Source organism: Artemia franciscana, chromosome 3 (genome assembly GCF_032884065.1).
Source record: "Artemia franciscana chromosome 3, ASM3288406v1, whole genome shotgun sequence".
Lineage (NCBI taxonomy): Eukaryota > Metazoa > Arthropoda > Branchiopoda > Anostraca > Artemiidae > Artemia > Artemia franciscana.
Window position 1 is genome coordinate 28,117,161 of NC_088865.1, and position 26,319 is coordinate 28,143,479.

The 26,319-nt window shown below is 35.9% G+C and overlaps 1 protein-coding gene and 1 long non-coding RNA gene across 4 annotated transcripts in view; one reads left to right on the forward strand and one right to left on the reverse strand.

The window, feature by feature from the left end:
* LOC136025111 (5-hydroxytryptamine receptor 1-like) overlaps positions 1–3,765 on the forward strand; it is a 74,041-nt gene extending 70,276 nt beyond the window's left edge. For all 3 annotated transcript variants that reach the window (XM_065700846.1, XM_065700844.1, XM_065700845.1), the window contains one exon: positions 2,402–3,765. In XM_065700846.1, the coding sequence (XP_065556918.1) occupies positions 2,425–3,696 (1,272 nt within the window). In that variant the 5' untranslated portion in view covers positions 2,402–2,424 and the 3' untranslated portion in view covers positions 3,697–3,765. The remainder of the gene's footprint in view (positions 1–2,401) is intronic.
* Positions 1–26,319, reverse strand: part of LOC136025112 (uncharacterized) — a 99,553-nt gene that overhangs the window by 72,324 nt on the left and 910 nt on the right. The gene's annotated exons all lie outside the window — the stretch shown is intronic.

Sequence of the window (26,319 nt, forward strand, 5' to 3'; positions counted from 1 at the left end):
TAAAAGAATGACAACCTCGTATTGATTAAAACGTTATTGAATAAAACACAGAAATTGGCTTAATCACATTGGTGATCGACATGATGATGGTCCAAAAATGTTTGAGGCAGCTTGTTCCATGGCACAGGTTACAAGCAATAGGGAGGAAAAGGTTACCCTTGTTGTAAGTGCATCAAAGGCTATCACAGTCACCTTTACAGCTACAGTCAGTCAGTTTGGGAAGGCTTTCAGGTGCAGGCGGTATATCAGTGAAAGTGGGTTAAGATTCTGATCCCCTCCACTGACCTCATGTAGAGTGAAAAAGGCCCTAAGATTTGGAATTTGTCAATTCTGGTGTCATTTTTGGTTTTCCAAGACTTGAAATCATAGGAAACGACCTTTCAATCTACCAAATTCTGCACAAACTAATATTATGATTTTTGCTCCCCTTTGGCCTCGCTTAGGGTAGAAATGGGGTACTAAGTAATGGGATTTTCCAATTCTAATGTCATTGTGTGTCATACTTGACTTAAAATCATAGGAAACGGCCTTTAAATCTAGGGAATGTTGCAGAAATTTAAATTCGAGATTTCCCCTCCTTTCCCTAAAAAAAAGAGGTACTTCTGCACGATCGATTTTGACCTGTTTTGAATATATTATTAAACAAATTATTTTGAACATTTGGTTCCAAAAAGATTCTGTTACTCAAATGCCGAGGTTATCCCATTTTAATGATGGTTTTCCTGGACTATTAAACTCTGGCAGTGATAAAACTACTCTTCAAGTCTGATGTATGCTTCCAGAACAATGACTCCTTAAAATAGAGCTTGTTTTGGGAACATTAAAAAGTTTAGAAACACGGCAAATATAAAGGCTCATGCATCATTTTTGGCCAAATTTTTTTGCGAACATGTAATTAACAGTGAGCAGATATAATGGTAAAAAGAATTCATAAGTTTTTTGAAACAAATCTAGGCTTTTTTAGGTTTCTTCATACACATAAAGAAACCCAAACTTTAAACTTTTTCTTACTGATCACGCGTCTTTCGAGAAAAAAAAAAAACAAAAAAACTAACGGGTGCTACACTTTTGAAATTGAAAATCACATTGAGCATAACTTTCACAGGAGATCCAACTTGTCAAGATTTTTTTCCCCTGAAACATCTCCTTAATGATGGGGACCTTTTCTATGGCCTAAGGTTTTAATAACAATTTCGAACAGGCTTCAGCAGTGTAGTAATTCTGAAGACTTATATTAGTCGGAAAAGGACCATTTGCTCGTAGCTCAACATTGTTTTAAATAGATTTTGTTGCCAGACGTTTTGTACCCACAAAGTCTGAAAGAATATTATAGCATGAATATAGCATGAGTACTTTTAGTTGCTATTTCTTGATCGTAATAATCTTTTTTATCATAGTTTTTTAATTTTATTTTTTAGGTTACATAAGTTAATGATGTTTTGGTGCATTCACAGCGCTCATCGCCTTCACCGTCCGCAGAACATTCTTGTAAATGCCTATGCCACTTTAACCCCTGGTTTCTACTGCTGCGATTTCGCGCAAAGTCCTGCGACATGCGACAAATGACACAAATCGTGCGACAAACGACGCAAAACCATTCGTTTTGCTGCAACGTCGGATGCGTTGAATAATTTTAACTCATACGACAAATCGTATGCATTGTTCTGATTAAAAAAAAAAAAAAAATCATAACCAAAGTCATAGAGCTGACTGAAAAGCTAATTTTGGCTAATTTGAATTCTTCTAGAGTTTGTTCCTACAGATTAACAACTGCAGAACTATCAAAAACACTATTAAGAGCCATAGAAACATTGGCAGCAATTGAGGTAGACGAAGATGGGGAAAGTTATTTCTTCACGATTCTAGAGCAACTGGGATTGTGTCCGGAATAGTTTGTCGCAGCGATGCAAAAGTCTGCGTTTCTTTGTGAACCTCCATCCGATTCTGTCGTACGTCTGTTCCGCCAGAAAAAGATCGTGTCGGGATTGACGCAACAATGGGAACCAGGGGTAAAGCTCCTGTTTTACTAATGGCAGATTCACAAAAGCTAAAATTAACATTTTTTTTTTCATTACTGTGCTTTACTCAATTCTTGTGGCAAGATTTTACTTGAAATCTCAGATGGTTCCATTTTTAAGATTTGAATGATCCTTGAGCTTACTTATTACAGCTAACAAAAGATTAATCTTCCGATATGACTAACGAAATGCAAAATGTTTTCTTATATGTTTAAAAAACAACAGAGCAAAAATGGCATGAACCGGACCTTTGCAACCCAAAAAATTGCTTTTATTCCTTTGCAGAGGACTAAAGTTCCTGAAATGTATCAAATTTAAAGATCTAATTAAAAATTAATAAAAAAATTAAAATATTTGGACTTATTTTTTTTTATTTTTTTCAGCTGAGTTACAACTATCCGAGCGAATGGATACCATTGAAGAGGGACGCAACGAAACAAACTCTACTCTTCTGGAGAATCAAACCTCTACTTTTACTGGAAATCTAGAAATTATTAGTCTTTTCATTGTTCTTGGTAGTATTACAATATTGACAGCCATTGGGAACTTCCTTGTGTGTGTTGCTGTGTGCATGGTACGAAAGCTTAGGAAACCAGCAAATTATCTGCTAGTTTCTCTTGCTGTCAGTGATTTGTGCGTGGCTTTACTCGTTATGCCAATGGCTCTAGCTTACGAAGTGTTTGGAACTTGGAAATTTGGTGGAGCGTTGTGTGATCTTTGGATAGCTGCTGATATATTATGCTGTACCGCATCAATACTCAACTTATGCGCTATTTCTGTGGATCGTTACTATTCCATTTCAAGACCTTTTGATTATGGTGTTAAACGTACGCCAAAGCGAATGATGGTTTGCATAGGTATTGTATGGCTTTCAGCTTTGTTTATAAGTGTTCCACCACCCCTCATTCTTGGCAATTATCACGGAGGAAATGGAAAAGAATGTTTCGTGTCACAGAACTTTTGGTATCAGATCTATGCGACATTTTGTAGTTTTTATTTTCCTCTAGTTGTAATGATGTTTGTTTATAGAAAAATTTTTCAAGCCGCAAATAAGATCGTGAAGGAAGAGAAAAAAGCACAGAGACACTTAAATATGGACCACGGGATACTAAATGCATCCGTTGCCTCCACCAATGAAGTTAATGTAGGAGAATCTACTACTTACGCTAAAGTTGGGTCAAATCGGGGTAGTCACAGTGTATTACTACCAGTGATAACTCCTGGACAATCTCCACAGGCTTCTCCAATAAATGTGAAAGTAAAGCGTACAGAGAATACTCGACGTTTGCGTTTTATCTTAGCCAAGGAAAGAAAAGCCTCTACAACCCTTGGAATTATAATGAGTGCTTTTATTTTTTGTTGGCTACCTTTCTTTTGTCTTGCTTTAATGAGACCTTTTATACCGAATGAAAGCATTCCACATTGGTTATCTTCCTTCTTTTTGTGGCTTGGATATATCAATTCAACATTAAATCCCGTGATTTATGCCACATTCCATGCAGACTTTCGTCGTCCATTCAGAGAAATTATTTGCTTGAGATGTAAAACGTTGGATTCATTAATGAGAGAAGAATACTACAATGAACAATATGGCTGTGTTGCAGAAATACCTTATCACAGACCTAGTGGCAGTAGTAATTTTGAAGGTGAAAGTACAAGAAAAGAATCTTTTGTTTAAATTGAGAATTACATAAAGACTTAATTTGTTTAGCTAGGTGACCATTTATACAGAATAATCGTAAAATTATAGGTAGTTTAAGACATGCAATTCTTAGTTAGTTAGTAGTATAAACATTTGTTAAGCGATATATGTAGTAGATAGAGTAACTTCCTGTTACCCGTAGCACTTGATTTTAACTCGCTAATCAGAGACGAGGTGCGACATAAAAACTTAAAACGAACAGACATTATTCCGTATATGAAAGGGGTTCCTCCTCTACGCCTCGCTCTTTACGCTAAAGTTTGACTCTTTCTCATAATTCTACTTTTTAAAACAACAAAAAACTTTAGCGTAAAGAGCGAGGCGCTGGGGAGGGGAAAAATCCATTCATATACGAAATAATTTCTGTTCGTTTTAAGTTTTAATGTCGCTCCTTACTTGCAGTTAAAAAAACTTTTTTCATTTATTTAATTTTTGAACGTTTTTTAATTAGTGTATGTTTTGATTGGCTCACCGCTCATGAATAATTAAAACGAAATTTGCATATTAATTTTTTCTTTGCTAAATGATTTTCCAATAGTTTTGATTGGACGATTTTGAAAAAAAATGGGTTGGGGGAGGAAGCCTAGTTGCCCTCCAATTTTTAGTTACTTAAAAGTACTACTAGATTTTTTTTTACGAACGTTTTTGTCAGTAATAAACATACGTACCTTACGAATTAACTTGCGTAACGAACTTCTATATTTGTGTTTTTATTACATATATGAAGGGCTTTGCACCCTCGTCAATACCTCGCTCTTCACATTAAAGCTTGAATATTGTCCCAAATCTATAAGAATGACCCCTGAATCACAAAGGCCGTTTAGTTGAAATTACTAAAAATGCTTTAGCGTAAAGAGCAAGGTATTGTGGAGGAGACGAACCCCCTTATATACGTAATATTTTATGTTCGTTTTAAGTTTTAATGCTGCTCATTACTTCCAGTTGAAAAAAAATATTTATTTTCTCATTTTTTTTTTAAATAATGCTAGAAAATCCTGCACCCTCTTCAAGGAAATTTTCTTCCCTCATGATAAATTCCTCTATAAAAAGATCCTCCCGCGTAACCCTCTCCCCTCGGCCAATCCCACCCCAACGCAGAAAAGTCCCCCTGAAAACGTCAATTCACTTCATAATAACATTTACAAAATTTAAACAATGGTCAAAGATTGTAACTTGCAGCCCCTCCCCTGGGGACTGTGAGGGACTAAGTCGTCCCCAAGGATATAGTTATTAAGTTGTCTACTACGCTGAACAGAATGGCTATCTCAAAATTTTGATCCGGTGACTTTGGGAAAAAATGAGCGTGGGGGGGGGGGGCTAAGGTGTCCTAGGATTTTCTTCGTCACTTAAAAAGGACACTAGAACTTTTAATTTCTGTTAGAAAGAGCCCTCTCGGGAAATTTTAGGACCACTGGGTCGATATGATCACCCCTGGGAAAAAAACAACAAACAAACAAATAAACAGGCATCCGTGATCTGTCATCTGGCGAAAAATACAAAGTTCCACATTTTTGTAGATAGGAGCTTGAAACTTCTACTGTAGGGTTCTTTGATACGCTGAATCTGATGGTGTGATTTTCGTTAAGATTCTATGAATTGTAGTTGTTTTTTCCTCTATTTTCTAAAACAAGGCAAATTTTCTCAGGCTCGTAACTTTTGATGGGTAGGACTAAACTTGATAAAACTTATATATTTAAAATCATCATTAAAATACAATTACTTTGATGTAACTATTTGTCTCAAAATTCCGTTTTTTAGAGTTTCGGTTACTATTGAGTCGAGTCGCTCCTTACTACAGTTTGTTACCACTAACTGTTTGATTCCTTCAGGTTTCGAATGTTACTAAGATTTTTGGTATTGTGTCAAAATACCTCTAATTATCTGAGAAATTTTTACACATGTGACATTATCCACCCATTTTAATACAAATTGTGTTAAAAACGATAATCTCAGAAAGATAAAATTAATCTAAAGCATGTTTCTTTTTAAGCCAGTACACGCTGACTGCCCGAAATCTTGTTGGTAATGAGGATTTTACTGATAACATACTGATATTCAGCTAATAGGAAAGTGCGGTACTTTATCGGTTATGTAATAGACGTTTGGGAAGTTAAGTTCGATTAATGCTAATGAAATGAAACAAAATATGATGAATATATAATAGTTTAGAAACAAATTTGGGCTATAAATTTGCACATTAGGGGGGCGGTGGGTAAAGCATATCATATATTAGATACGTAAGCTAATCCTTGCTGTATTTAATATATGCTATGCTTTACCCCCCCCCCCCCTCCCTAATGCGCATATATATAGCCCAAATTGGTTTGCATAAACTAAACCAAAATACAAACTAAATACTTAAATAAAATATAGCTACCATTTATTTTGCAACCAAACCAAAGCTAATTGTGTGGTATAAAGAAGTTGCTTGACCAGTTTCTCGTGTCATGCTCGCATCATTCGCAATCGAAATTGTATAGTGTCTATTATATAACCGATAAGTACCGAAAATTCCAGTGATCACACTTGACCAACTAGAAAGGGTAGTTTTAAGGCTAATTGAAACAGCAATTTTTTGGTATGTATGTATATGTTTATTTCCCCTCATAATGCAAAAAAAAATTCAAAACTGACGGAGTAATACGAGAAAAAAAGAAAGAAAAAAAACACACTTCTAAAAACGAAATCAAACTCAGCATTTATAACACGAAAAAACTATAGGAAAATACTTAGGAAAGTGCTATTACTGCCCAGGCGTAGTATATAACGCTCATTTCGCTTTTCTACTGTACGCACTGGAATAGCTACTCCGTAACGTGTTGACAGAGTTGCATTACTGGTCCATAGGGGCAATCTAAGCAGATATTTTGCATATTTGTAAAAACACTTCTTTATGTCGCAGACATCTGTCTGCCAGAAAAGAGACCAAAATGGGGCAAGCGCAAGCACATGGGGAACTACAAAATCTTTATATAAAGTATCAAGGATGCGACGGTTAAACTTGAACTTCAGCACCACCAACAGGCCATATGCCTCCCTAGTTTTATCCGCAAAAAATCTTTAAGCAGCACCCGTGTCGATCAGAGATTTTTTTCAATTGGAACTCCAAGATACGTAAGACGTTCTTGGTCTTATATGACGTGTTCACCAAGAGATACAGCAACGGGATCTTGGCAACGGCGATTAAAAACTAGAATCTCACTCTTACTATGATTAAAATTGAGACCAATACGATTATATTCATCAGACAATATAGGAAAGTTTTCTTCAATCCCTGCTTGTGTTCTACTTACGTTCAATACGTCATGTGTGTAATTTACTAATGAAACATCTATTTCTTTAAAAATACGTGTCGTGAGGGCCTTTTGCTGGGGCTCGATTTTAATTTAAAATTATCAGCCCTTCTTCTTTTTCTTCTTTTTATATGTTTGATTTTTTTTTGAGAGGTTAATTGCTTAATCTCAAGGCAATTCCAGGTTAAAATTATCAGTCCATTTCTCCGGTGTATTATGCCACGGAACAAGACTACTGCTTTTGCAGCTGGTTTTTATGGCACTTGATATTTATCACGCGACATATAGCGATCGCAAATTCTATCGGTCTGTCTGTCTGTCGGTCCCGGTTTTGCTAGTTTAGGCTCTTCAAGATAAGCTAAGACGATGAAATCTAGCAGGCGTATCAGGGAACAGACCAGATTAAATTCGACTATTCGCTATTTGGAATGTTGGGGGTAGGTCGGGGGACGGTTAATTCGAAAAAATTAGGTAATTTTAACTTGCGAACGGGTGACCGAATCTTATTGAAATTTAATATTTAGAAGGATATTGTATCTCAGAGCTCTTATTTTAAATCCCGACTGGATCCATTTTCATTGGGGGGAGTTGGAGGGAGGAGGGGAGCTGGAAATCTTGGAAAACGCTTAGAGTGGAGGGATCGGGATGAAACTATGTAGGAAAAACAAGCACAAGTCCTAGATACGTGATTGAAATTACTGGACCAGATCCGCTCTCTTTGGGGGAGTTGGGGGGAGGGTTAATTCTGAAAAATTAGAAAAAATGAGGTATTTTTAACTTACGAAGAAGTCATCAGATCTTAATAAAATTTCATATTTGGAAGGACCTCGTAACTCAGATCTCATATTTTAAATCCCGACCGGATCCATTTTCATTAGGGGGAGTTGGAGGGGGGAGGGGAGTCGGAAATCTTGGAAAACGCTTAGAGTGGAGAGACCAGGATGAAACTTGGTGGGAAGAATATGCACAAATCCAAGATACGCGACTGACATAACCAGACCGGATCTGCTATCTTTGGGAGAGTTACGGGTGGGGGTAATTTGGAAAAATTAGAAAAAATGAGGTATTTGCAACTTACGAACTGGTGATCAGATCTTAACGAAATTTGATATTTAGAAGGATCTTGTGCTTCAGAGCTCTTATTCTTAATCCCAACCAGATCTGGTGACATCGGGGGGAGTTGGAGGGGGAAACTGAAAATCTTGGAAAACGTGATAATTGAGGTATCTTTATCTTACGAATGGGTAATCGGATCTTAATGAAACTTGAGGTATAAAAATATCTTGTGTCTCAGATGCTACGTTTTTAATTTGAATCGGATCCATTGGTGGATTTAATTTGAATCGGATCCGAGGACATTGGTGGTTGGAGGGGGGGGGGAATAGAAATCTTGGAAACTGGAAATCTTAAAGTTCTAGATACGTGATTGACATAATTGGAACGGATCCGCTGTCTATGGGGGAGTTGGGGGGATTTCGAGTGCTTTGTCTAGTTCGGTGGTTTTGGGCGTGCTAGGACAATGAAAATTGGTAGGCGTGTCAGGGACTTACACAAATTGACTTGATAACAGTCGTTTCCCTGATTCGACCATCTGGGGGGCTGGAGGGAGAGGAAAAATTGAAAAAACGAGGTATTTTTAACTTACAAATGGGTGATCAGGTCTTAATGAACTTCGATATTTAGAAGGACCTCGTGTCGCAGAGCTCTTATTTTAAATCCCAACCGTATCCGGTGATATTGGGGGAGTTGGAGGGAGAAACGGGAAATCTTGGAAAACGCTTAGAGTGGAGAGATCGGGATGAAACTTGGTGGGTGAGAATAAGCACAAGTCTTAGACACATGATTGACATAACCGGACTGAATCCGCTCTCTTTGGGTTATTGGGGGGGTGGGGGTGCTAATTCGGAAAAATGAGAAAAATTGAGGTATTTTTAACTTAAGAACAGGTGACTGGACCTTAATGAAATTTTATATTTAGAAGAAACCCATGTCTCAGAGCTCTTAATTTATATACTAGCCAGATCTGGTGACATTGGGGGAGTTGGAGGGGAAAACTGGAATTCTTGGAAAACGCTTAGAGCGGAGAGATCGGGATGAAACTTGGTGGGTAGAATAATCAAATGTCGCAGATACGTGGTTGGTGTAACCGGACTTGGTCTGCTCTCTTTGGAGGAGCTGGGCGGGAGTCCAGTGCTTTGGCGAGTTCAGTGCTTCTAGACGTGCTAGGATGATGAAAATTGGTAGGCGTGTCAGGGACCTGCACAAATTGACTTGATAAAATCATATGAACTTTGCCATTTATAAGAACCTCGTGTCTCAGAGCTCTTATTTTAAATCCCGAACGGCATTACGCCTCTGAATTTCCTTTTAAATCAATCTATTGATTCTTAGAACTTTGCTAGAGCTCATGCCATATGAACTCTTGGCTCTTGGCTCTTCCGACCTCGTCACAAATGCCATATGAGATCTGATTTTTCTCATGATCAGCGGTCTGTTGCTACGTAGTGATAAAAGGTACAAACTCAAAATTTTCCTTGGGCATGATACTCGTGAAACGGGGTAGATATAATTTTTTTTGGTGAGGTAGAAATTTTTTTCAAACTTGGACAGACAGATCTTAGTCATCTAAGAGTTGGAGCTGACACTAGGATTCCGTAAATAGAATTCCTTCTTTGACTTTTTTCAGTTTTGAAGTTTTGACTTTGTGAATCCCTTAATTTAGTTTATAAGTAAAACCTCCTAACTTCGAAGTTAGGATTTTTAGGGATCAAATAATCCTCAATGCTGATAATTCTCATTACTGATGCTGATACTTTTTGGAAACCTAAGCAAAATGTCGGTATCTGTCATAAATTTTTGGTAAATGGTGCTTTGACTCATTACTTCGAAATGCCAAAGTTCTGATCTTTTTTTTTACAAAATTTTTAATTTTGATATTATTCGTACTTTAGACTCGTAATGCCATAAAATACATAAGGAAACATTCCCTCTTCTAGTATCCAAAAATAAACTGTACACTAAGAAATAATTTCTAAAGTTGTTATTGCCCATTAGTTCCCTTAATACTCTTGATTCTGGATAGATAGATGTTCTAAGATCTTGATCTTCTAATGACTGGATCTTAATTTTCCAGATATAAAAGTCCTTTTTTGACTTTTTCTATTTTGAAGTTCTGATTCTGCGACTTTCCTACTTTTTGTCAAAGTAAAATGTCCTAGCTTAGAAGCTTAACTTCTTTGAAATCAAATAACTATGAATCTGATACAACCTCATTTTGTCTCTTTCACAACCAGAATAAATTTTCATGCCTCTCATAAATTTTTGGGAAATAATATTTGAAATCCTGAATTCAATACGGAAGGTCCGATTTTTTAAGTTTTAGATATTGATGTTTGTTATATTTTAGAATTTGAATGCCATGAAAACTACGCAAGAAGACTTCTATATCCAAAAATGAAACGTACATTAAAGAATAAAAGTTTACAGAAATTAAGTTTACATAGTTTAATCAAACAGTTCGTAACGAACTGTAGTAAGGAGCGACCCGGCTCAATAGTAACCAAAACTCTAAAAAACGGAATTTTGATACCAATAGTTACATCAAAAGAATCGTATGATGATTTTAAATATATAAGTTTCATCAGGTTTAATATTACCCGTCAAAAGTTACGAGCCCGCGAAAAGTTGTCTTATTTTAGAAAATAGGGTGAAACACCCCCAAAAGTAATAGATCCTAACGAAAATCGCACCATCACATTGAGCGTATCAGACAACCCTATTGTAGAAGTTTCAAGCTCCTCTCTACAAAAATGTGGAATTTTGTAATTTTTTTTTGCCAGAAGACAGATCAAGGATGCGTGTTTATTTGTTTGTTTTTTTTTTCCCAGGGGTGATCGTATCCACCCAGTGGTCCTAGAATTTTGTTACAGTCCTCATTCTAACGTAAATGAATAGTTCTAGTGTCCTTTTTAAGTGACCAAAAAATTTTGGATGGCACCTAGGCCCCCTCCCACGGTAATATTTTCCCAAAGTCACCGGATCCAACTTCTGAGATACCCATTTCATTCAGCATAGTCGAAAAATCTTATAACTATGTCTTTGGGCACGACTTGCTCCCCCACAGTCCCCGTGGGAGGGGCTACAAGTTACAATCTTTGACCAGTGCTTTCATATAGCAATGGCTATTGGGAAGTCTACAGACGTTTTCAGGGGGATTTTTGGTTGGTGGGGGGATTGAGGGGGTTATGTGGGGTGAACTTTCCATGGAGGAATTTGTCATGGGGGAGGAAAACTTCCATGAAGGGGGTGCAGGATTTTCTAGCAGTATTTAAAACAAACAATGAAAAAATAAATATGAAAAAATTTTTTCAACTGAAAATAAGGAACAGCATTAAAAATTAAAACAAACAGAAATTATTACGTATATGAGGGATTTGCCTCCTCCTAGTACCTCGCTCTTTACGCTTAAGTATTTTTAGTAATTTCAACTATTTATTGTATGGCCTTTGTTATTCAGGGATCATTCTTAAGGAATTGGGACAAAATTTAAGCATTAGTGTAAAGAGCGAGGTACTGAAGAGGGGGCGAACCCCTTCATATACGTAACAAAACTTACAAATATAGAAGTTCATTACGTAAGCCAATTCGTAAGTTACGTATATCTTTTACTAATAAAAATGTTCCTAAACAATTAAAAGTTCTAGTTGCCTTTTTAAGTAACCAAAAAATTTGAGGGCAACCAGAGCTTCTCCCCCGCTCCTTTTTTTCTCAAAATCATTCGATCAAAACTATGAGAAAGCCGTTTAGCCAAAAAAAAAATATACAAATTTTGCTTTAATTATTCATCTGCGGAGAGCCAAAATAAAAAACATGCATTAATTTAAAACGTCCAGAAATTAAATAAAAAAGCAAGTTTTTTTTTAACTGAATCTAAGGAGCGACATTAAAACTTAAAACGTACAGAAATTACTCCGTATATGAAAGATGCTGTTCCCTCCTCATTGCCCCGCTCTTTACGCTAAAGTTTTTTACTTTTTAAAAAAGTAGAGTTGAGAGAAAGAGTCAAACTTAGAGGAAAGAGCGGGGCAGTGAGGAGGGAATAGCCCCTTTTATATACGGAATAATTTCTGTTCGTTTTAAGTTTTAATGTCGCTCCTTACTTTCAGTTAAAAAAAAACTTGTGTTTTATTTAATTACAGTAAATGGTACACAATTTTAATATAAGTAAAAACAAAAACAATAGAGGACACAAGAGCCTGACGGTTGCTTCGTAGATACAGAACTTAATTTAGAAGTGCTCCAACTCCCTGTAGACGTTACAAATAATAACTTACAATAATCGTAATGCATTCGCAAACGCAATACAGAAATACTGAAAAGTATTTCACGCCCCTTGATATATAGGTGTATTTGCTACTTGGCAACCGTGCCCCCCTTTGCACCGGAGGTCTAGTTTTTTCTTTGCATCCTAGGATTTATTTTGAAGCTTTGTAATGGCTGAGTCGAGGCTAATGTCAAATAATTTGAGTTCTGTTTCGAGCTCTAGCTATATCCGATTTAGATTTGGTCTAGAACCAGTTTGTTCCCAAAATTGGCGTCGGCGAAGTCTCAATGTTAGCTAATTATCTCTGTGAATAGGTCTTCAGAGTTCTAAGTAGTAGCGTATTCCTTGACCTTGTAACTACATAATGTCTAAGAAACAATGCTCTCTGACAGTGTGGAGAAGGCTGTACTCTTTTAGTCTGGTTCAAACCAGTATTACCAACGCCTGGAAGAATATATTATCTAGTTTGTAAACACATTTTAGTTTGAAGGGAAAACTATTTTCTTGTCAAAACATAGAATTTTTTATAATATATTTAAAAAAATAAATATCATGATTTAATAAAATATATACCGTTTTCCTACATATTGAATATTAGTACAAGAAAAAAGAAGGTAGGTAGCCCTCGTCTAGAAATAAAGAGTGATTACCCAGCTGTTAGGACATTCTTCTTTCCCTACTATGATTTAGTTGAATATACCCCTCCCCGCCAAGAGTATAAAAGCTCCCATGATTTTTCAGGGGTGCCAATGGAGAGGTGCCTTGTCCCCCAAGATTTGAAATGTTCTTTTTTTCTGTTTTCATTGACAAAATTGGAGATTCAAAATTGCACGCCTTGATTTTTAGAACAGCATCTGTTTGGCATCCTCATTTTAAAATATCTTTGCACTCTAACTTTTCACGAATGGGCACCCGTTTGACTTTTACTATAGTTTATGTTCCCTTGAAAACATACATAAAAGCACTTTCTATTTAAAATTGAGACTGGCAGTCAAATACATGGCCATTAACAGCCATCACAAAGGTTAAACTGACAAATTTAAAATATGAAATTTGAGAACAATTAATTGAACAAGCAGGATCATATGAAAAATTGAAAATTGTCTAAATTAGGTAAAACACACATAAGAAATAGGAAGAATTCGACAGCAAATATTATCAACTGAAACCCGAATCAAGATGACACTCAAAGTTACAGACTTGCCATAGCTTTTTCCGGTATTTTATCAATTTAGGTGTACCACCATTCTTGTTGAGGGCTTCTAGTCCTGTGTTACAACTCTCTTTGAAAAAGCAAATCAAGCTTAGTAAACATGTGTTAACTTCTATTTATCTTGCATAGACTCAAAACTGAAAAGACTTCCTCGAAAGATGCAGGAGAATGAGACAGTATCATTATACATTTAAGCTGTGAAGACTCTTCATTACAGGATTGTCACATCGTCCAAATAAATTAAGGGTGAAAAAGAATGTTTGTGAAATGAGACCCGTTTCATTTCATAGTAAATATTTTCAAAACCGGTCTCTTCCACAAAGTTTGAAATTTACTTAAAGAAAGACAGCAACAGCAACAAGTAGGCTTAAGATAAGATATTTAATTTTAAAAAATGACAATCACAAGTCCCAAAGGACCCAGTTCGCATTTTTGAGTCATAAAACCATAAAAAAATCCTGAAAACAAAAAAATAACAAAAACTGGCTAAACAATGACAAAAACAACAAATTCAGAAAAGCAAAGCCATTCATTTGTCAAAAAACAACACAAAAAAAAACAAAGAGCAAAAAAACTTTCTGAATGTCAGAAAGTAAAACAAAACTAAAAACAAAACAAAACTAAAAATCAAGTAAAGTAAAGTAAAACAAAACTAAAAATCAATACGATTATAATCAATACGCTATATAATAGTATTAAGCTTAGTCTGTCCTGTAAAACACTTGTTACTTTTCCCATGCTATTAACAAAAACGAGATTTTAATCTTCTTTTTTATTTCTTACAGTGATTGGATCCTTGGGGACTGATGATCCCGTAGGAAAACCAATTTCCTTCAATTTAAGGCTGAAAATTTATGGACAGTTTGTCTTGTCAGGCAGGCTTTCTTATTTAAGAGACTGAACATCATAAAAAAAGACGCTTCCCAAATAAAAAAAAAAAAGAAAATCATAATATTCAAGCATGAAAATTTTGGATATGAATTCCGCTAAAACAAAGGAAGAAACTATGCCATTATTTTTAAACCTACGTGAAATGTGGCAACAACTTTGAATCAAGACTAGTAGTGCAAACCTCATTTGGTCCATTTAAAGTTTGTGATTTGCTGTATAATGAAAACCTCAACAAATAAGTTTTACGTGCACGGAGCAACAATGGTGTCGAATTGATTCGGGACCTTCAAAAGAAAGAGTGCATGAAAAATCTAAAGCCGAACTGATCGCCATGACAAAAAAAGAGAGAAAAAAATAATCTCAAACTGAAGAAAACAAACTGAACTACAGCCAGTAAAAAAAAAGGTAGATTAAATTGACGTAGATATTTTACCCGTATTTAGCAATGCGTCTTCAATACTAAAAGCAGACGAATTAAAAAAGATAATTATCTAAAATAATCTATAAAACCTAAAAATAAATGAAATCTAAAACTAAGAAATGAAAAACAAACCAAAATCTAGTTTTATACGATTAATACTACTGTGATTGAGTACTGATTATGTCTATATGACGAGTTATTCATCATTGAAGTAACTCTAACTAACTTCCGTGGTGCTCAATCACAGTAGTATCAATTGTATATGTAGATATTGCTTTGCTCTTTATTTCTTAGTTTAAATTTTAATTGATTTTTGGTTTTATAGATTAATTTAGATTTTGTCTCTTTTTTTTATCTACTTGTAGCGTTGAAGACGCTTTGTTTTACACAGAAGAAATATCCACGTAGTTTTAGTTTGTCCTTTCCTTCTACGGTAGGCCCGTTTTTTTTTTTCTTCATCTTGAGATTTTTTTTCGCTTGTTTTGTCTTGGAAAGAGAACGAAATTTTCACTTTCCACAAGGTTTTTCCAAAATCCGACAGCCGTTCAGGAACATGTCCAGATCACAAGAATTTATGCCCCTCACCCAACAAAATAGGATTTGGCTGGACGTGGAAACGGCTCAATTAGGACATTAGCAGTTTTTTATTTTCACCAAATGCTAATTGCAGCAACACCTGAAACTGAGTAAAGAGTAAACCACGACTAATGGTAACCGGAAATTCAAAAACATATTTTGAAAAAAAGTCAAGTGAAAAACAATTCCTCATTTAAACACGGACTCATCTTAGTAATAAACGTTTACTGTGTCAAATTTTTGGGAAAGAGCTTAAGCCCCTCAAAATCGCAGTAGATCGAAAAATTAAGTTTACCACTAGAATCATCAAGGTTATAAAACCCTTGCCAGCTAAAGCTGTAGAGCCCCCTATTTCCAACACAATGAAAATCAATCATTATAATAACTTAAATACAGGCTCATCTTACTAGTAAAACTTTAAAATGGATAACAATTTTTGGGAGTCTTGGGAAAGAGCTTAAATCCGTTCAAAAATTAGCTGGATCAAAATATAAAGGCTATCTTTGGAATCACCAGGGTTAAATACCTTGAACTGAAGGTTTCTATCTTGAAAAAAAAAAAAACATGGAAAAGCCCACTTTTAAATGGGCTTCAGTGACGTGTCTCTTCTTTTTCTTTTTTTTATTATGGTGTTGCCTCCTTCTCAATGCGCCGCTCTTTATGCCAAAGTTTTACCTTTTGTACTGATTCTTAAAGAAAGTCTCCTGAAACAGAACTTAGAATAAAGGTTAGAAACAGATTATTACTTCCAACACAAAAAAGTTTTTTTTATGGCACTTGGTATTAACCAAGTGACATATAGCAGTCGCCAATTCTGTCGGTCTGTCGGTCTGTCGGTCCCGGTTTTGCTACTTTAGGCACTTCCAGGTAAGCTAGGACGATGAAATTTGGCAAGCGTATCAGGGACTGGACCAGATTAAATTAGAAATAGTCGTTTTCCCGATTTGACCATCTGGGGGGGGGGGGGAGTAGGGGCCGGTTGATTCGGAAAAAATAGAAAAAATGAAGTATTTTTAACTTATCAGCGGGTGATTGGATCTTAATGAAATTTGATGTTTGGAATGATATTGTGTCTCAGAGCTCTTATTTTAAATCCCGACTGGGTCTGATGACATTGGGGGGAGTTGGAGGGGGAAACCTAAAATCTTGGAAAACACTTAGAGTAGAGGGATCGGGATGAAACTTGATGGGAAAAATAAGCGCGAGTCCCAGATACATGATTGACATAATCGGAACTGATTTGCTCTCTTTGGGGTAGTTGGGGGGGGGGGAATAATTCTTAAAAATTAGAAAAATGAGGTATTTTCAACTTACGAACGGGTGATCGGATTTCAATGAAATTTGATGTTTAGAAGGATATCGTGTCTTAGAGCTCTTATTTTAAATCCCGACCGGATCTGGTGATGGGGGCGGGGAGTTGGGAGGAGGAAACCTAAAACTTGGAAAACACTTAGAGTGGAGGGATCGGGATGAAACATGGTGGGAAAAATAAACACAAGTCCTAGATAGATGATTGACATAAACGGAACGGATCCGCTCTCTTTTGGGTAGTTGGGGGGGAGGGGGTATTTCTGAAAAAATTAAGGTATTTTTAACTTACGAACGGGTGATCGGATTTCAATGAAATTTTATATTTAGAAGGATATCGTGGCTCAGAGCTCTTATTTTAAACCCGACCGGATCTGGTGACATTGGGGGGTGGGAGTTGGGTAATTCTGAAAAATAAGAAAAATGACGTATTTTTAACTTACGAAGGAGTGATCGGATCTTCATGAAGCTTCATATTTAGAAGGACCTCATAACTCCGATACCTTATTTTAAATCTCAACCGGATCAAGCGTAATTGGGGGGGGGCAGTTGGGGGGGACCGGAAATCTTAGAAAATACTTAAAGCGGTAAGATCAGGATGAAACTGGATGGGAAGAATAGAAACCTGTCTAAGATACGTGACTGACATAACTGGACCGGATCTGCTCTCTTTGGTGGAATTGGGGGGGGGGGGTAATTTTTAAAATTGAGGTATTTGTAACTTACGAAAGGGTGACCAGATCTTAATGAAATTTGATATTTAGAAGGATCTTGTGCTTTGAAGTTCTAATTTCAAATTCCGACCAGATCCTGTGACATTCGGGGGAGTTGGAGGGGGGAACCGGAATTCTTGGAAAACATGAAAATTGGAGTATTTATATCTTACGAATAGATGATCGGATCGTAATGAAATCTGATATTTAGAAGGAATTCATGTCTCAGAGCTCTTATTTCAAATCCCGACCAGATCTTTTGACATTGTGGGGATTTGGAGGGGGAAATCTTGGAAAAACACTTGGAGTGTAGGAATCGGGATGAAGCTTGGTGGATAGAACAAACAAATGTCCTTGATACGTGATTGACAGAATCGTACTGGATTCGCTCTCTTTGGGGGAGTTGGGGGGAGGGGTTCAGTGATTTGGCGAGTTCGGTGCTTCTGGACGTGCTAGGGCGATGAAATTTGGTAGGCGTGTCAGGGAGCTGCACAATTTGACTTGATAAAGTCGTTTTCCCAGATTCGACCATCTGGGGGGCAAAAGGGAGAGGAAAAATTAGAAAAAATTAGGTATTTATAACTTACGAGTGGGTGATCGGATCTTAATTAATTTTGATATTTAGAAGGGCATCGTGACTCAGATGTAGTTCTATAGAGCATTTTTCGGCTTTAGTGATTCCAATGATGCCCGTTTCATTTTGATCCGACACCACTATATCAGAGTTTTTCTGCTCTTTGTTTAAATTCAGATAATTTATTTTAAAACTAAGCTTTTCCTATTAAGATTGATTCACTGTTTTTCAGGACTTGAAATACTGCATCAGATACATGTAAAAATTGATTTTTGATGAAAATCGACTATATGAGGTTTGCACACAGCAGCCACGATAAATGAATTAGACTTCCAGGAATGAATATCACAAAAAGTCAAACAATTGGTCCACTTTTATTAATAATTTGAAATAATTGTGGCTAATTTATTATGTTTTCCCTTTTTTCTATGTTTTTGTGGATGTTTAGATGAATAAATACGATAGTTTTCAACATAACTACTTCACTTTTTCCCTAAGTTGTTTTTCGAATAAGGATTCCAAATTTCCTGATTAAATTGGCTTTGCTCTTAAATATTTTCAGCTATAGGTGTAGTATTAGGAAAATAGTCAGCAGTTAACATTTCTTATACTTTATGTGAATCAAGAACATCTTAAATATTCAATATTTCACACAAATTGGGTTGGAGATATTTGTTCTTCGGATATACAGCATATATACATTTTACTCAGTAGATTTTTGTTACTTCAAAAAAGCAAAAAAAACACTATTCGTACCGTCTTCAAGGCTATTATTTTTTGTGGGGTATTAGATTTTGAGCAAAAAAGGCTATTTTAAATAGCTCTCATTATACTCCAGAATTTTCTTACCAAAATTACTGGTTATCGTCTTCGTATAGCCTAGCCTACTGACTACATCTCCTCATATTTTCATAATATAAAAGCTCACGAAACAAGAGACGTAGCTAGAACAAAGCTTAATTGAGGAAGTCTGATTTGATCTTGGAAGTTCTCCTAAAAAAGGTGCTATTGATCAAAAATGACTTAGTAAATTTTTAAAGCATTTATACAGAGAATATCCAATTATTTTAAAGATAAACATTGCCAGTGACAAGTTAAGGGTTCGGTTTGATACCTTTTTTTTTATCCAAGTGTTGCGTTAACTGTAAACTTTAAGTTTGTTGTGACACTTTAAGTTTAGTATACAGCCATAAGTCATATATGACTTATTTGATGACAAAAAATGCAAAATATGTGTCTTTTTAGCATTTTATTTTTTGGTTAATTGTTCTTCTATTTGTTTCTTTTTCTGGGGGGGGGGCATGTACCCACGTCTTAAATGCTATCAACTTTTTCGTGTTAAACTTTTTCCTGCCATAACAATCAAAAAAGAAAAAGAAAGAACGCCACACAAATTTGTTTTTAAAATAAAAAAATTTGCAATTGTGTCATATTAGTACTAGCTGGACAATGTCCTGTGGGTTTGGTTGTAAATTATAAGCGTGATATAGGTGCAAAACAGCCAAAATAATCTAAAGAACATCCGAAGAGGATTGGAAGAGAAGTAGTATCACATCCATACGTTTCACGACGCCCATAGGGGGTTTACCTGGATTTACTAGCCCCCTAATCATTTCCTTTTTCTTCAAAACTTGTTTCTTCAGGGCAAGACGCATGTGGTTGTTACAAAATATTCAAGATTTCTTTTCTTCAAGACGTTTCCCCTCAAGAACTCCCATGCCACTAGCCAAGTGGGGAATCTCCAGATGTAAAGAAATTGATTATACTACCCCCTAAAGATGTTTTTTCTTTTCTTGTTTCAGACGATCCAAGATGTTTTTATTCAAGACTTTCTTCAAGACTTTTTTCAAGACTTTTCAGGACGTTTCAGGAAGCTTTTTAAGACGTTTTCCTTCAAGAATGTGTATGTGTGCTTGTGTGTGATTGTTTGTTTGTATATGTGTGGTTTTGTGTGTGTTTGTGTATGTGTCTCTGTGTATATGTGTGTGGGAGCGTGTATTTGTGTGTGTGTGTTTTTTGTGTGTATAATCTTTAAGATACGAAGTGTAAGATACTCTTAGCTTGAAGTTATTATTCAACAATAGTCAGGCAGAAAAAATTTGTACAATTGGAGGAAGAGAGAACCCCTTCTCAAAAACAGGGGACCAATATTGATAAACAAAGTCCATCACATTCAACATGTCAAGTCATGTTCTAGTAGAGGTTTCAACAAACTGCCATTGTCCCCAAGAAATATACTATCTTGCTGCATAGAAAAGTCAATTTTTTAAGAATTAAATAATAAGAAAACAAGGTTTTTTAACTGAAAGTAAGAAGTGACATTATGACCTAAAGCGAACAGAAATTATTTCGTATATGAAATGGACTCTCTCCTTCTCAACGCCTCGGTCATTACGCTAAAATGTGACATCTTTGTTGCAACTCCAGTTTTTGAAAATAAAAACTTTAGAGGATAGAGCGAGGTACTGAGGAGGGAATAGCCACTTTTATATACAGAATGATTTCTGTTCGTTTTAAGTTTTAATGTCATTCCTTACCTTCAGTTAAGGAATTTTTTTAATTTCTGAACAATTTTCAACTAATTGAGGCTCGATTTTGGCTCAATGAACATAAAAACTTAAAACAAAACTTGAATAATAATTTTGCCAGATTTTATTATGTATATGAAGGGTTGTCCCGTCCTCAATTCCTTTTTCTTTACGCTAAAGATGTTAGCGCTTTTAAAAAAGTTTCCTATTCTAATTAAACGGCACCCTGTTTCAGTAGACGCTCATACAAAATTGGGACAAAAAGTCAAACTTTAGCTTAAAGAATAATGTATTGAGGAGGGGACAACCCTTCACATATGGAATAATTTCTTTTCATCTTTTAAATAGTGGCAGTAAATATTCCTCATCCACCATGAAATGTACCCCTCCTCTCACGGAAAAATTGTGTGTGCAAATTTATCCATTGTAAACTGCACTTCCCCTGTCAAATTCCCTCCAGACAGTTCCATCCTTGGTGAGAATCCCCCTCCCTGTACAATTGCTTGCGGACGATTCAGCCTGAAAAATTCTCCTTGGCATTGTTTCATTTCAATAAGACTTTAACCTCCAATCTGTTTCCTGATCACTCCAGAAATGCCCCCTTCAGTGGAAACCATTTCCCGGGAATCAGAAAATGCGGAGAAAAGCCCATGGATAATTCTCCCAAAACATCTCCACATGAAAAATGTGGTAAAGAGAATATAAGATAGTTAAAATGAATTTCGTACAGTAATTCTGTCAAATCCCCCCAGGGTAAGATTTCCCCGTGAAAATCCCCCCCCCCCAAATTTTCAACCCCAAGGAAGATTTTCCCTATAAACGTCCACCCCAAGAACAGCCCCCATCATAAGAAAATGTCTGCATACTTCCCAATAACAAATTCTACACGTAAAGAATGAGCGAATTTCATAACTCACAGCCCTCTTCCCACAGATTGTGGAGGGTTGTTTTATACCTGACGCCATAATTAATTGATCTTTTAACTATATTCAGCAAAATGGCTATCTCAAATTTTGATCAAATGACTTTGGGGAAAAATGGGCGTGGAAGGGGGCCCAATTACCCTCAAGTCTGTTTGGTCACTTAAAAAGGGCACTAGAGCTTTTAATTTCCGTTCAAATGTACCTTCTGTCAATCTTCTAGGACCATTATTTTGATAAAATCAGCCTTGGAAAAAAAAACAAAAAACACAAAAAACAAACAAATACACAGGCATCCATGCTCTGTCTTCTGGCAAAAATAACAAAATTCCACATTTTGCAGGTAGGAGCTTGAAACTTCTACAGTAAAATTGTCTTGTACGTTGAATCTAATGGTGTGATTTTCATTAATACTCCTTTGATTTTAAGTGGTGTCTCTTATTCATTGATAACACTAAACTTGATTAGTTTTATATATTTTGAATCAGCATAATAAGCTGATTCTTTTGATTTATGTATTGGTATTAAAACACCGTTTTTTAAAGTTTCGGTTATAATTGAACCGAGCCTTACTTACAGTTCCTTACCACGAACATTTTGATAATGGAAGATTTTGGGCATGTTACATTTCATAACTGCAACTATGCAAAACACAGCTTTTATGTTTCAACAACTTTTCTGTCGCATTACGTAATGTCATGACCCCCAAAAATTTGGCGAACCTTATAAATTTTTTATAAAGTCTATAAAGTTTATAAAGTTATAAAATTTATAAAGTTTTCCTAGTAGCAAGACGTTCTTCCTCTTGGTGGTTATGAGAAATAATGCCTTTTCTAACATAACCTTTTAATATACTCTGGTAGCACTTTTTATTGTTTTTTATTCTTTTTTTGCACATCCTAAGACGTAACCTTTTTGTTTATTATTGTTTTTTAAATATATTTTGAGATAAACGCTTTTATTGATTAATTTTTTCTTTTTCTTTTCTTACGGGTGAAGACAAGCGAGGATTACTTACTATTAAGATTTCATGCCATCCAGTTTCATAAAAGGTACGTGCTTTATATTTTCATACGTGTACCCTGTGATGTTTTATGGCTCGGGGACTGGATTGGAACTTAAAAGACATTTGTTTTTCGGGGCGAAGCTCAAAATTTGTATTTGGGAGAAAGGGTAAAAAAAAATTCTAAGGTCATCACCAGTGCTTTATGAAGGATATTTCGGAGGGAGGGGGTATTTTTATAAGGGGGAGGTACAAATAAAATCTGAAAACCCATCAAAAATTTGCCTATATTTGTAACGCTTTTATGAGTCGGACAAAAATGTAGAGGAGGTTCAAACCCCCTATCCTTCCTCCCTGCATACGATCTTAGTCCTCATAAGTGAGCACGTGCTAATCCTATTTTTTTTCTGCCTGTCGTCTGACAGCCTTTTTGATGTTTATACAAATAAAAAGTAAGGCCTTTGCCGGTCATGTGATAAAAGGCATCTTTACCGCGTGAATGGAAACTTACAGCTACCCTTTAATTTCCTTGCAAAGTAAATGGATTGGAATAATTTGTCTAATATAAAGAACTAAAACAGTAGTAGAATGTTGTCCCTTTTCAAACTACAGTAAAGATCACAGGCCCAAAATCAAACATGCAGCTCCTTGTTAACTTGCTTTTATCGTCTAGTGTCTCCTGTACCGTGTAATTTCTTTTTAGGGAAGTAGGTTAGACGGAATAATGAGGAGTGAGAGAATTAAACTTTCAAAATATTTTTCTCGAAGTTGGGCGAAGTCTTTAATATATGACGGGGAAAAAATTACCTAGGAGATAAATTAAAAGTCCATACATTAATTTACTCTTTATTATTTGCACCTCCCCAATTTACGTTTTTCAACTGTTTTCAATGTAAAATTTAAACTAAAAATTTGTTTTGCTTTACAATGTATCTAGGACGACTGCAAAGTGGAAACATGTATCCATTGTATCTATTGCATATGCACATCTTCTCTTTCTTCTTTCCTTTTTTTCATAAGGACGTAAAAGAAAATAAATGGTCACACAAAGGCGAGAAAGGATCATATGAAAAGCAAATGTGATTCATCACTCGTGATTTTGTAAAATGACACTGATAGCGCCAAGTTTAAGCACTTTATGGCGTATAATGATCATTTTTATGACTCCAATATCAATAATGTATTATAATGGAGTAAAAACTGAAAAGTGCTCAATTGTAAACCACCCTAATTGAAAACCTATACTGAAGTTAAGAATAAATACAAAAGCATAAAACGATTGTATGTAACAGACCTTGGTTTGAAATTAATAGATAACAAATTAACTTAGTTAAATGCATATTGAAACCAAAACAACATTTTCTTTGTTATATAGACCAGAACAAAATAGGCAACAGTTTAATTCTTTTAATTTTGAAAATTACTCGTCCTTAGCCAATGTAACATTTACTGGTACTTTTGTCTTATAGCCACCACACCCAAGATCTTGTATCGCGAACATAAGACATTAACCGGTTTCCATGGTCTTTACACCCGACAATATTCACTTTGGCTCGGTGGAAAACTACATTGCAGCTATATTTTAACCAAATATTTGGTTGGTATTTTGGTTAGGTTAGGTTACGTATTTAATATAATACGGTCTGGGTGGCCGCCCTTCCATAATTGTTTGTTGTAGTTTTCATAATTTTTTTGGCATAGTATTATATTTTCAACATATATTGTTTTATTTCATTAGCATTAACCAAACTTCACTTCTCGATAAAACTTGAGTGTGGTGGCTATAAGACACAAATACCCTTTTATTTATAACATCTGATCTTCAATACACAACTTCAATAAACTGTAAGTTTCCATTCACCCGGTAAAGATGCCTTTTATCACATGACCGGCAAAGGCCTTACTTTTTATTTGTATAAACATCAAAAAGGCTGTCAGACGACAGGCAGAAAAAAAAATAGGATTAGCACGTGCTCACTTATGAGGACTAAGATCGTATGCAGGGAGGAAGGATAGGAGGCTTGAACCCCCTCTACATTTTTGCCCGACTCATAAAAGCGTTACAAATATAGACAAATTTTTGATGGGTTTTCAGATTTTATTTGTACCTCCCCCTTACATAAAAGCTGTGTTTTGCATAGTTGCAGTTATGAAATGTAACATGCCCAAAATCTTCCATTATCAAAATGTTCGTGGTAAGGAACTGTAAGTAAGGTTCGGTTCAATTATAACCAAAAATCTAAAAAACGGTGTTTTAATACCAATAATAAACCAAAGCATCAGCTTATTATGCTGATTCCAAATATATAAAACTAATCAAGTTTAGTGTTATCAATCAATAGTTACGAACCTAGAAAAACTGCCTAATTTTTGGAAAATGGGTGGAGACACCACTTAAAATCAAAGGAGTATTAATGAAAATCACACCATTAGATTCAGCGTACAAGACAATTTTACTGTAGAAGTTTCAAGCTCCTACCTGCAGAATGTGGAATTTTAGTATTTTTGCCAGAAGACAGATCATGGATGCGTGTGTATTTGTTTGTTTTATTTTTTTTTTTTCCAATGCTGATTTTATCAAAATAATGGTCCTAAAAAATAATTGACAGAAGGTACATTTGAACGGAAATTAAAAGCTCTAGTGCCCTTTTTAAGTGACCAAACAGACTTGAGGGTAACTGGGCCCCCTTCCACGCCCATTTTTCCCCAAAATCATTTGATCAAAATTTGAAATAGCCATTTTGCTGAATATAGTTAAAAGATCAATTAATTATGTAATTAGGTATAAAATAACGCTCCACAATCTGTGTGAAGAGGCCTGTGAGTTATGAAATTCGCCCATTCTTTACGTGTAGAATTTGTTATTGGGGAGTATGCAGACATTTTTTTTATGAGGGGGGCTGTTCTTGAGGTGGACGTTTATAGGGAAAATCTTCCTTGGGGTTGAAAATTTGGGGGGGGGATTTTCACGGGGAAATCTTACACTGGGGGGATTTGACAGAATTACTGTACGAAATTCATTTTAACTACCTTATATTCTATTTACCACATTTTTAATGTGGAGATGTTTCGGGGGAATCATCCATGGGCTTTTCTCCGCATGTTCTGATTCCCGGGAAATGGTTTCCACTGAAGGGGCATTTCTGGAGTGATCAGGAAACAGATTGGAGGTTAAAGTCTTATTAAAATGAAACAATGCCAAGGAGAATTTTTCAGGCTGAATCGTCCGCAAGCAATTGTACAGGGAGGGGGATTCTCACCAAGGATGGACCTGTCTGGAGGGAATTTGACAGGGGGAAGTGCAGTTTACTATGGATAAATTTGCACACACTAGTTTTCCGTCAGAGGAGGGGTACATTTCATGGTGGATGAGGAATATTTACTGGACCTCTGTTACAGCAATTACATCAATTTTGTGTAGTGGAGAGAGGGTCCATAATTCGGTCAATTTGTCGAGATTCAGACTTTCAGCGTTCGTAACTAGGAACTTAGGAAAAGTAAAACGGTTACTAAAGCGAGAGGTTATTTGTTTGTTAATTGTAAGAAGCAGAAGTAAGTAAGAGGAGCGTGGGTCTGGGGAAGGAGAACACTCCTTTTCAACGGGGATATTATTAGCTTGGCTGGGAATCGCAGTGGGATGGAGATGATCTGTTAAACGGCTGTTACCTGGTAATTGCCATGGTTGGATGGTGATTCAGCTCCGTCAAGGAATTGCTGGTTTGCGACAGAGTAGGGAGGGTATATGGCAGCATACTATGAGTGGGCAGGAAATAAGATTTCTGTATGCGAGAGTGGGGCGAACAGGTAACGAAGGATAAGGGAGGGGAGTTTGTAAA